Source organism: Oncorhynchus masou, chromosome 6, assembly GCF_036934945.1.
Source record: "Oncorhynchus masou masou isolate Uvic2021 chromosome 6, UVic_Omas_1.1, whole genome shotgun sequence".
Classification (NCBI taxonomy): Eukaryota; Metazoa; Chordata; class Actinopteri; order Salmoniformes; family Salmonidae; genus Oncorhynchus; species Oncorhynchus masou.
This window is the reverse complement of record NC_088217.1, coordinates 5,371,283-5,384,653: the sequence shown is the minus strand read 5'-3', so window position 1 is coordinate 5,384,653 and position 13,371 is coordinate 5,371,283. Positions and strand designations below refer to the sequence as shown.

At 49.9% G+C, this 13,371-nt stretch overlaps 1 protein-coding gene across 1 annotated transcript in view; it reads right to left on the bottom strand.

Moving 5' to 3' along the window:
- Positions 1–13,371, bottom strand: part of slc6a11b (solute carrier family 6 member 11b) — a 103,521-nt gene that overhangs the window by 71,681 nt on the left and 18,469 nt on the right. The window contains exon 6 of the mRNA XM_064967448.1: positions 4,381–4,513. Coding sequence (XP_064823520.1) covers positions 4,381–4,513 — 133 coding nt within the window. The remainder of the gene's footprint in view (positions 1–4,380; positions 4,514–13,371) is intronic.

Here is a 13,371-nt window from a genome sequence, read left to right as displayed (position 1 = left end):
GGACAGGGAGAGAGGGGCACGGAGAGGGGGACAGGGGAGAGAGGCACAGAGAGGGGGACAGGGAGAGAGAGGCACGGAGAGGGGGACAGGGAGAGAGAGGCACGGGAGGGGGACAGGGAGAGTGGGGCACGGAGAGGGGGACAGGGAGAGAGGGGCACGAAGAGGGGGACAGGGAGAGAGAGGCACGGAGAGGGGGACAGGGAGAGAGGGGCACGGAGAGGGGGACAGGGAGAGAGAGGCACGGAGAGGGGGACAGGGAGAGAGGGGCACGGAGAGGGGGACAGGGAGAGAGGGACAGGGAGAGAGAGGCACAGAGAGGGGGACAGGGAGAGAGAGGCACGGAGAAGGGGACAGGGAGAGAGAGGCACGGAGAGGGGGACAGGGAGAGTGGGGCACGAAGAGGGGGACAGGGAGAGAGGGGCACAGAGAGGGGGACAGGGAGAGAGAGGCACGGAGAGGGGGACAGGGAGAGAGGGGCACGGAGAGGGGGACAGGGAGAGAGGGGCACGGAGAGGGGGACAGGGAGAGAGGGGCACGGAGAGGGGGACGGAATGGGACAAGACACGGAGAGGGGGATAGGGAGAGAGGGGCACGGTGAGAGGACAGGGAGGTTGATATACACAGAAACTGAGTTTTGTCAGAAAGTGTATAGGAGATTCCCACTGTGACTATTAAAACCTACCCAAACAAGGAAAACCGTAGAGATATGGCGGCATTCGCACTGTCAGGATTTGGCCAGGGTTGTTCCGGGTTTTGGTCAGTAGATGTCCCCATTGTGCTTTTTGTCCCTATGTTTTTCCCTTGATCCCCATTATTATTTGCACCTGTGTCTCGTTTCCCCTGATTGTATTTAAACCCTTTGTTTCCCTCAGTTCTGTGCTCTGTGTTTGTATGTTAGCACCCTGCCCTAGTGTTCTGTGTACTCTTGTCGATTCCGGGTGAAGTTCTTGTGGTATTCTGTTTTTTTGTTTTTGTTTATTTTTTGGTGAGTTTCTTTTGAGGTCTTTTTTGTGTTTTTCCTACCACCTTTTGGATTTGCCATTTTTTGCATTTTAGGATTTTTTCTTTATTAAATACACCGTCTTAAGTACTGCTGTGTCTGCCTCATCTTCTGGGTTCTGCTGTCTATTCGTGGCTCAGTTGGTTAAGTGACTGTTTCTCACTCCGGAGACCCAGGTTCGTAACCGGGTCCTGACACGCACAAAACTAAAAGTGTGAACCACTGCATTTAACCACGGTAATGTGACTGGGAATGTGGCTGAATCTACATCCCACCACAGACTGATGCTGCACTAAAACCGCACTCAATGAGCTGCATAAGCAAACAGGACAACACTCATCCATAGGCGGCGCTCCTAGTGGCCGGGGACGTTAAATGCAGGGAAACTTTAATCTTTTAAATCTTAAATCAGTTAAACCTCATTTCTATCAGCATGTTAAATATGCAACCAGAGGGTAAAAAAAAAACTCCAGACCACCTTTACTCCACACACAGAGACACATACAAAGCTCTCCCTCACCCTCCATTTGGCAAATCTGACCGTGATTCTATCCTCCCGATTCCCGCTTACAAAATTCGCAAAAAAATGAAAGCTGGAAGCACCAGTGACTTGGTCTATAAAAACGTGGTCAGATGCTAAACTACAGGACTGGAACATGCTTCTTCTGATGGCATTGAGGAGTACACCACATGAGTCACTGGCTTGAATATTAAGTGCATCGATGACGTCATCCCCCCAGTTACTGTACGTACATACCCCAACCAGAAGCCATGGATTACAGGCAACAATCGCACTAAGCTAAAGCGTAAAGCTGCCGCTTTCAAGGAGCAGGACTCTAACCTGGAAGCTTATAAGAAATCCCACTAAGCCCTCTGACGAACCATCAAACAGGCAAAGCATCAATACAGGAATAAGATTGAATAGTACATACATATACTACAACGGCTCCGAAGCTCGTCTGATGTGCCAGGGCTTGCAAACTATTACAGACTAAAAGTAAAGAAAGCACAGCTGAGAGCTGCCCAGTGACACGAGCCTACAAGACGAGTTAAATCACTTCTATGCTCGCTTCGAGGCAAGTAACACTGAAACATGAATGACAGCATCAGCTGTTCCGGACGACTGTGTGATCACGCTCTCCACAGCCGATGTGAGTAAGACGTTTAAACAGGTCAACATTCACAAGGCCGCAGGGCCAGACGGATTACCAGGACGTGTACTGCGAGCATGCGCTAACCAACTTGCAAGTGTCTTCACTGACATTTTTAACCTCTCCCTGTCCGAGTCTGTAATACCAACATGTTTCAAGCAGACCACCATAGTCCCAAGAACACTAAGGTAACCTGCCTAAATGACTACCGACCCGTAGCACTCACGTCTGTAGCCATGAAATGCTTGAAAGGCTGGTCATGGCTCAAATCAACACCACTATCCCAGAATCCCTAGACCCACTCCAATTTGCATACCGCCCTAACAGAACCACAGATGATGGAATCTCTATTGCACTCCACTCTGCACTTTCACACCTGGACAAAATGAACACCTATGTGAGAAAGCTATTCATTGACTACAGCTCAGTGTTTAACACCATAGTGCCCTCAAAGCTCATCACTACGCTGGGACTAAACACCTCCCTCTGCAACTGGATTCTGGACTTCCTGACGGGCCTCCTCCAGGTGGTAAGGGTAGGTAACAAAAACATCCATCATTAAGTTTGCCGATGACAAACAGTGGTAGGCCTGATCACCGACAACGACAACGATGGTCAGAGACCTGGTAATGTAGTGCCAGGTCTACAAACCTCTCCCTCAACGTGATCAAGACAAAGGAGATGATTGCGGACTACAGGAAAAGGAGGACCGAGCACGCCCCCATTCTTAACGACGGGGCTGTAGTGGAGCAGTTTGAGAGCTTCAAGTTCCTTGGCGTCCACATCACCAACAAACTAACATGGTCCAAGCACACCAAGACAGTCGTGAAGAGGGCACGACAAAACCTATTCCCCCTCAGGAGACTGAAAAGATAATAATAATAACTCTACCTACATGTATATATTTTCTCAATTAGTTCGACATCTGTGCCCCTGCAAATTGACTCTGTACCAGTACCCCCTGTTTATAGTCTCCAAATTGACTCTGTACCAGTACCCCCTGTTTATAGTCTCCAAATTGACTCTGTACCAGTACCCCCTGTTTATAGTCTCCAAATTGACTCTGTACCAGTACCCCCTGTTTATAGTCTCGCATTTGTTATTTTACTGCTGTTCTTTAATTACTTGTTACTTTTATTTCTTATTCTTAACAGGTATCACCCAACACATTGCCACACACACACACACACACACACACACACACACACACACACACACACACACACACACACACACACACACACACACACACACACACAGACACACACACACACACACACACACAGACACACACCACACACACACACCACACACACACACACACACACACGCACAGACACACACACACACAGACACACACCACACACACACACCACACACACACACACCACACACACACACACACACACACACAGACACACAGACACAGACACAGACACACACACACACACACACACACACACACACACACACACACACACACACACACACACACACACACACACACACCACACACACACACACATTTCCATTTCACACAACAGGTAAGATATTGCGGTTTTATTGCAGTGATATTGCAGTGATATGCAGTGATATGCAGTGATATGCAGTGATATTGCAGTGATATGCAGTGATATTGCAGTGATATTGCGGTGATATGCAGTGATATTGCGGTGATATGCAGTGATATTGCAGTGATATGCAGTGATATTGCGGTGATATTGCGGTGATATTGCAGTGATATTGCAGTGATATGCAGTGCTATGCAGTGATATTGCAGTGATATTGCAGTGGTATGCAGTGATATGCAGTGATATTGCGGTGATATGCAGTGATATTGCGGTGATATGCAGTGATATTGCAGTGATATTGCGGTGATATGCAGTGATATTGCGGTGATATGCAGTGATATTGCAGTGATATTGCAGTGATATTGCGGCGATATGCAGTGATATTGCAGTGCTATTGCAGTGATATTGCGGCGATATTGCAGTGATATGCAGTGATATTGCAGTGCTATTGCAGTGATATTGCGGCGATATTCTCACCATGAGTGAAGTCTAATACTGAGATCCCTGTTCAAAAGACTAGCAGAACCTTCCACATGACTCAATTCAATACTGTATCCAGGAAGTGACGAGAAAGATCTGCTTCATCGCTCGATCTAAATCTAAAGGCAATGTTCCGAGAATAAGACTGTCATAGCTAATGAAAAACATGTTTTTGTACCTTTCCGGTGGATTTGGGCCCTTTCCATATGCAGAAGTAGCAGATGACCCAAGCCAGAGCCAGACACAGAGCCAGTTCCCAGCGTAGCTTCCCGATGTGTTCAATCCCACTGGAGATCTTGAGGACACGACGTCTGTTTGAGCAACAACGACAAAAACATATCAGGAAAGACACACAATTAATAAAGTATCTCCATAAAAAAGGTATCTTTAATGTTGTTTTAACATTAGAAATTACATCTTAAACCATGGTTGGGATCAACTGCAGTTTCAATTGGGGTTTTCTGTGCAGTGGAATTGACCCCCAACCCTGCACAAGACAAACTGACAAATCGTTGCATATTTCATGCGCGTTATCAATTAGGTGATTCGGTGATTGAGGGTCTGGGTCTACAGTGAGAGAGAGAGGCCCGTAGAGAACTGGGTCCAACCCTGGGCATTGATCATCTATGTGTTCCCCGAACCATAGCCCATACACAGAGAACCCAGTGAAACTCATAGCCCATACACAGAGAACCCATAGCCCATACACAGAGAACCCATAGCCCATACACAGAGAAGCCAGTGAAACTCATAGCCCATACACAGAGAACCCAGTAAAACCCATAGCCCATACACAGAGAACCCAGTGAAACTCATAGCCCATACACAGAGAACCCAGTAAAACCCATAGCCCATACACAGAGAACCCAGTGAAACTCATAGCCCATACACAGAGAACCCAGTAAAACCCATAGCCCATACACAGAGAACCCAGTGAAACTCATAGCCCATACACAGAGAACCCAGTAAAACCCATAGCCCATACACAGAGAACCCAGTAAAACCCATAGCCCATACACAGAGAACCCATAGCCCATACACAGAGAACCCATAGCCCATACACAGAGAACCCAGTGAAACCCATAGCCCATACACAGAGAACCCAGTAAAACCCATAGCCCATACACAGAGAACCCAGTGAAACGCATAGCCCATACACAGAGAACCCAGTAAAACCCATAGCCCATACACAGAGAACCCAGTGAAACTCATAGCCCATACACAGAGAACCCAATAAAACCCATAGCCCATACACAGAGAACCCAGTAAAACCCATAGCCCATACACAGAGAACCCATAGCCCATACACAGAGAACCCATAGCCCATACACGGAGAACCCAGTGAAACTCATATCCCATACACATAGAACCCAGTAAAACCCATAGCCCATACACAGAGAACCCAGTAAAACCCATAGCCCATACACAGAGAACCCATAGCCCTTACACAGAGAACCCATAGCCCATACACAGAGAACCCATAGCCCATACACAGAGAACCCAGTAAAACCCATAGCCCATACACAGAGAACCCATAGCCCATACACAGAGAACCCATAGCCCATACACAGAGAACCCATAGCCCATACACAGAGAACCCAGTAAAACCTATAGCCCATACACAGAGACCCCATAGCCCATACACAGAGAACCATTAGCCTATACACAGAGAACCCATAGCCCATACACAGACAACCCATAGCCCATACACAGAGAACCCATAGCCCATACACAGAGAACCCATAGCCCATACACAGAGAACCCAGTAAAACCCATAGCCCATACACAGAGACCCCATAGCCCATACACAGAGAACCCATAGCCTATACACAGATAACCCATAGCCCATACACAGACAACCCATAGCCCATACACAGAGAACCCATAGCCCATACACAGAGAACCCATAGCCCATACACAGAGAACCCAGTAAAACCCATAGCCCATACACAGAGAACCCATAGCCCATACACAGAGAACTCATAGCCCATACACAGATAACCCATAGCCCATACACAGAGAACCCATAGCCCATACACAAGAGAACCCAATAAAACCCATAGCCCATACACAGAGAACCCATAGCCCATACACAGAGAACCCAGTAAAACCCATAGCCCATACACAGAGAACCCATAGCCCATACACAGAGAACCCATAGCCCATACACAGAGAACCCATAGCCCATACACAGAGAACCCAGTAAAACCCATAGCCCATACACAAAGAACCCATAGCCCATACACAGAGAACCCATAGCCCATACACAGAGAACACATAGCCCATACACAGAGAACCCATAGCCCATACACAGAGAACCTAGTAAAAACCATAGCCCATACACAGAGAACCCATAGCCCATACACAGAGAACCCATAGCCCATACACAGAGAACCCATAGCCCATACACATAGAATCCATAGCCCATACGCAGAGAACCCAGTAAAACCCATAGCCCATACGCAGAGAACCCATAGCCCATACACAGAGAACCCATAGCCCATACCCAGAGAACCCATAGCCCATACACAGAAAACCCAGTAAAACCCATAGCCCATACACAGAGAACCCATAGCCCATACACAGAGAACCCAGTACCCAGATAACCCAGTGAATCCAGGGCCCTGTACACAAGGAATCCAGGGAACCCAGTACCCAGAGAAACCAGTACCCAGAGAACCCGGGCCCAGTACCCAGGGTCCAGTACCCATGACCCAGGGCAGAACACTGTTGAAACCAGTCTGGTTCCTTCACTACTCTGGGGTTGGAGTGGCAGCTAATAAGTCTTCCAGTGCTGCTGGGGCCCTACCTGGGGTCCTACCTGGGGTCCTACCTGGGGTCCTGACTGGAGTCCTGACTGGGGTCCTGACTGGGGTCCTACCTGGGGTCCTACCTGGGGTCCTGACTGGGGTCCTACCTGGGGTCCTACCTGGGGTCCTGACTGGTGTCCTGACTGGGGTCCTACCTGGGGTCCTGACTGGGGTCCTACCTGGGGTCCTACCTGGGGTCCTGACTGGGGTCCTACCTGGGGTCCTGACTGGGGTCCTGACTGGTGTCCTGACTGGGGTCCTACCTGGGGTCCTGACTGGGGTCCTGACTGGAGTCCTACCTGGGGTCCTACCTGGGGTCCTACCTGGGGTCCTGACTGGGGTCCTACCTGGGGTCCTACCTGGGGTCCTGACTGGGGTCCTACCTGGGGTCCTGACTGGGGTCCTACCTGGGGTCCTACCTGGGGTCCTACCTGGGGTCCTACCTGGTGTCCTGACTGGGGTCCTACCTGGGGTCCTGACTGGGGTCCTACCTGGGGTCCTACCTAGGGTCCTGACTGGGGTCCTACCTGGGGTCCTACCTGGGGTCCTGACTGGGGTCCTACCTGGGGTCCTGACTGGGGTCCTACCTGGGGTCCTACCTGGAGTCCTACCTGGGGTCCTGACTGGAGTCCTACCTGGGGTCCTACCTGGGGTCCTACCTGGAGTCCTACCTAGGGTCCTGACTGGGGTCCTACCTGGGGTCCTACCTGGGGTCCTGACTGGGGTCCTACCTGGGGTCCTGACTGGGGTCCTACCTGGGGTCCTACCTGGAGTCCTACCTGGGGTCCTGACTGGGGTCCTACCTGGGGTCCTACCTGGGGTCCTGACTGGGGTCCTACCTGGGGTCCTACCTGGGGTCCTACCTGGGGTCCTACCTGGGGTCATGACTGGGGTCCTACCTGGTGTCCTACCTGGTGTCCTGACTGGAGTCCTGACTGGGGTCCTACCTGGGGTCCTACCTGGGGTCCTACCTGGGGTCATGACTGGGGTCCTACCTGGGGTCATGACTGGGGTCCTACCTGGTGTCCTACCTGGTGTCCTGACTGGAGTCCTGACTGGAGTCCTACCTGGGGTCCTGACTGGAGTCCTACCTGGGGTCCTGACTGGGGTCATGACTGGAGTCCTACCTGGGGTCCTACCTGGGGTCCTACCTGGGGTCCTGACTGGAGTCATGACTGGGGTCCTGACTGGGGTCCTACCTGGGGTCCTACCTGGAGTCCTGACTGGGGTCCTACCTGGGGTCCTACCTGGGGTCCTGACTGGTGTCCTGACTGGGGTCCTACCTGGGGTCCTGACTGGGGTCCTGACTGGGGTCCTGACTGGGGTCCTACCTGGGGTCCTACCTGGGGTCCTGACTGGGGTCCTACCTGGGGTCCTACCTGGGGTCCTGACTGGGGTCCTGACTGGGGTCCTACCTGGGGTCCTGACTGGGGTCCTACCTGGGGTCCTGACTGGGGTCCTGACTGGGGTCCTGACTGGGGTCCTACCTGGGGTCCTACCTGGGGTCCTGACTGGGGTCCTGACTGGGGTCCTACCTGGGGTCCTACCTGGGGTCCTGACTGGGGTCCTACCTGGGGTCCTGACTGGGGTCCTACCTGGGGTCCTACCTGGGGTCCTGACTGGGGTCCTGACTGGGGTCCTACCTGGGGTCCTACCTGGGGTCCTACCTGGGGTCCTGACTGGGGTCCTACCTGGGGTCCTACCTGGGGTCCTGACTGGGGTCCTGACTGGGGTCCTACCTGGGGTCCTACCTGGGGTCCTGACTGGGGTCCTACCTGGGGTCCTACCTGGGGTCCTACCTGGGGTCCTGACTGGGGTCCTGACTGGGGTCCTGACTGGGGTCCTGACTGGGGTCCTACCTGGGGTCCTACCTGGGGTCCTGACTGGGGTCCTGACTGGAGTCCTACCTGGGGTCCTACCTGGGGTCCTACCTGGGGTCCTGACTGGAGTCCTGACTGGAGTCATGACTGGGGTCCTACCTGGGGTCCTGACTGGGGTCCTGACTGGGGTCCTGACTGGGGTCCTACCTGGGGTCCTGACTGGGGTCCTGACTGGGGTCCTGACTGGGGTCCTGACTGGAGTCCTACCTGGGGTCCTACCTGGGGTCCTACCTGGGGTCCTGACTGGAGTCCTGACTGGAGTCATGACTGGGGTCCTACCTGGGGTCCTGACTGGGGTCCTGACTGGGGTCCTACCTGGGGTCCTGACTGGGGTCCTGACTGGGGTCCTGACTGGAGTCCTACCTGGGGTCCTACCTGGGGTCCTACCTGGGGTCCTACCTGGGGTCCTGACTGGGGTCCTACCTGGGGTCCTGACTGGGGTCCTACCTGGGGTCCTGACTGGGGTCCTGACTGGGGTCCTACCTGGGGTCCTGACTGGGGTCCTGACTGGAGTCCTGACTGGGGTCCTGACTGGGGTCCTGACTGGGGTACTGACTGGGGTCCTGACTGGGGTCCTACCTGGGGTCCTACCTGGGGTCCTGACTGGGGTCCTGACTGGGGTCCTACCTGGGGTCCTACCTGGGGTCCTGACTGGGGTCCTACCTGGGGTCCTACCTGGGGTCCTGACTGGGGTCCTACCTGGGGTCCTACCTGGGGTCCTGACTGGGGTCCTACCTGGGGTCCTGACTGGGGTCCTACCTGGGGTCCTGACTGAAGAAGAATCAAATGCCAGACCTGGGTCTAGCCTGGTCCCAGATCTGTTAAAGTGCTGTTGGCATGACAATGACCTTAAGAGTTGAATTAGGGCCACACTGGTCCCAGATCTGATCTATAGCCGAGTTGTCATGCATGTCAATGACCATACGCGTTGGCAAGGTATCACATGCAGATTTGGGACCAGTCTGGCCCTGGTTCAACTCTTAAGGTTTGGGACCAGGCCAGAAAGACATCCACAGGGAATACCAAGTGACTTCATTGTATTTCAATATGGCTGCCATGGAGTCCATGAACGGACAATGCTGACCTCACAAAACTAGGAACACTTTCTGAAATGTGTCATGACGATACTGTAATTAGCATGAAACAAGTATACTGTAAAATATGACATGACGATACTGTAATTAGCATGAAACAAGTATACTGTAAAATATGACATGACAATACTGTAATTAGCATGAAACTATTATACTGTAAAATATGACATGACAATACTGTAATTAGCATGAAACTATTATACTGTAAAATATGACATGACAATACTGTAATTAGCATGAAACTATTAAACTGTAAAATATGTCATGACGATACTGTAATTAGCATGAAACTATTATACTGTAAAATATGTCATGACGATACTGTAATTAGCATGAAACAAGTATACTGCCACTTACACAACACTTAGTTGTTGTCAATTCTCCATGAACACCAGATTATAGTACAGATTCCATGTCGTTATTTGAGCCAGTTTTTGCAGATAAACAAACCTGCAGCAACAGGGAATGTGAATTGTGGATTATAATTAATGGACATGTTTTGTAGGGGTTGATACATTTTTTCATTAGGGCAAATCAAGTCTGAAATTCTAAAGTGGAAACGACAAACTATTGAATACACAAGTTTTCATTTAAGGCTGCGCTGGAAAATTCCTGAAACAACTTGATGATCAACTGAAGGTACTGCATCTGTAAAAGTGTAGGAAACTGGTTAGCCAGCTGATTCAAACTCCTACTCTGGCTCAATCTGGGAGAGCTACAGTGGGATAGGCTATGCTACAGTGGGATAGACTATGCTAACCATAGCATAGGCTAACCTCTGAATAGGCCAACCATAGGATAGGCTAACCTCTGACTACGCTAACCATAGCATAGGCTAACCTCTGAATAGGCCAACCATAGGATAGACTAACCTCTGAATGTGATGTGATAAGCTAGGTAACCAAACAGGGTTTTGCTACGGTACTTTGACTCAACCTGCTCCTAGAGTAGATGACTATGAGCGTTAGCTAGCTGTTTGGCATCGCTCCTATAGCCCGGTCAACGATTGTCCAGGTTCAGAGAGACATCATACAGTAGCATTTCGTATCCTTAATAGCTGCCTGTGTGTCCCCCCCCAAAACACACCCTATTCCCTATATAGTGCACAACTTTTGATCAAGGCCCTATGGGTAGTGCACTATATAGGAAATAGTGTGACATTTGGGGCAGAGCCTCGCAGTGATACAGTAGCCTTGCCATCTCCTCTATGGCCGCCTGCCTTTTGGCAGCCAGACAGGAATCCTGCTCCCAACAACACAACATGCTGACACGAGCAGATTTGTCTCCACATCATAACATCTCCGGCTGTGCAAGAGCTCCACTGACGCTGCTAGACATAGAACCATTTAAAATAACTGACAAATTATTAGGGAAATGGTTAAGTATGTCAATCGTAGGCTACAGCAAATTGTTGTCGCTTGGGTTCGCACACTGAGTTTCCCTCAGTTTACCGGAGTACTGCAGCCAAACCAACAGTAGGCTGTCTGCATATACACTAATATACTGGAGCCCAGGATTGGGATCATTTGCGTTTCAATTCCAGTCAATTCATAAAGTAAACCAAATTCCAATTCCAGATTTTGCTCATTGAAAAGCATTGGAAATAATTGGAATTGGAAATTCATTGCACTTCCTGAATTGACTAGAATTTAAATGTAATTTACTTTACATCTGCTGGAGTCACAGTCACAATAGACTGGCTACACATACAGTAGCCACAGGGATACAGCTAGCTAGGTTGCAATGGAGCCCACTTCGCCAGCGTTGTAGAAGCTGTGTGTGCTATGCTCTTATGTGGGACAATACTGACAATCCGGAGTTCCAATCCGGAGTTCCAATGTTCCAATCCGGAGTTGCAATGTTCCAATCCGGAGTTCCAATGTTCCAATCCGGAGTTCCAATGTTCCAATCCGGAGTTCCAATGTTCCAATCCGGAGTTCCAATGTTCCAATCCGGAGTTCCAATGTTCCAATCCGGAGTTCCAATGTTCCAATCCGGAGTTGCAATGTTCCAATCCGGAGTTCCACTGTTCCAATCCGGAGTTCCAATGTTCCAATCCGGAGTTGCAATGTTCCAGGTTCGACGCAGACTGACATGAGGAACAGCTTCGCCTCACTAGTGCCTGATCTGTGCCTTCATCTCTGGGACTGCCTGTGTCTGCGATGACTGTGCTGACTCCAGCAGCGGCTTAGAGTTTCGGCTCCTTATCCCTCTCTCTGGATTTGATGGGGCACTGCCTGCTGTGTTAGGACCTATCGCCAGGAGCAGCGGGCCTACGCTATCCTGCTTCTCGTGGGCCAGTGAAAGGTTCAACCAATTGTGTGAGGGGTAGGAATGGATGGGCAGATTTTTCCATCCCCCTCTCCAGCAGTTGTATTGGACAGTTCAACGGTGAGAAATGTCTCAGTCCCTGGAACTAAAACGTTGTGGTACCCAGGAGCACAAGTACTGGACATCAATCCCCAACATTATAAACCTGCATCAGGACATCAATAAGCTGCTACCCAACACTTTAAACCTGCATCAGGACATTAATCAGCTGCTCCCAAACACTTTAAACCTGCATCAGGACATCAATAAGCTGCTACCAAACATTATAAACCTGCATCAGGAAATTGAGTCTATCATAATTCGTGTGGGATTCAAGGACATTATGAAGGGCAGCTCAGAACAGCTGAAGATGGATTACAGAACTGATTGGTTCTCTGCTTGACACCAACAAACACCCCATAATATCTCGCCATCTGCCCTCCCTAAATCGTGGCATTGAACAGTTCAACAGACTGTTATCCCTCCGTAACTGGCTACCAGACTATTGCAGTTCTGTGGGTGAAACCTTTATTGACAATGTTGATACCTTCTGGAAGCATAGCTTGTTTTAAACTAGTCTCGTCCTTGTTGATGACAAGCATACCAAATATATTAAGGAGGATGGGATCCACCCAAATAGTAACAGATGACATTTATATTCTGACTATCTCTGAAACTCACTTAGATAATACCTTTGATGATACAGTGGTAGCAATACAAGGTTATAACATAAGACAGAAATGCCAAAGGTGGAGGTGTTGCTGTTTATATTCAGAACCACATTCCTGTAAAGATTAGAGAGGGTCTGATGTAAAATACTGTAAAGTAATATGGCTACAGGTTCATCTGCCTCACCTAAAGCCCATTCTGGTGGGAAGCTGCTATAGACCACCAAGTGCTAACATGTGTGAAACCTGCTTCAGGTTGTCAGTCAACCTACCTGGGTATTTACAAACAGCATATGAATTAATTCATCAAAATGTATTGATCACATATTTACTAAAGCTGCAGAAATGTGCTTTAACGCAGTATCCAAATCCATCGGATGTAATGATCACAATATAGTAATTATATC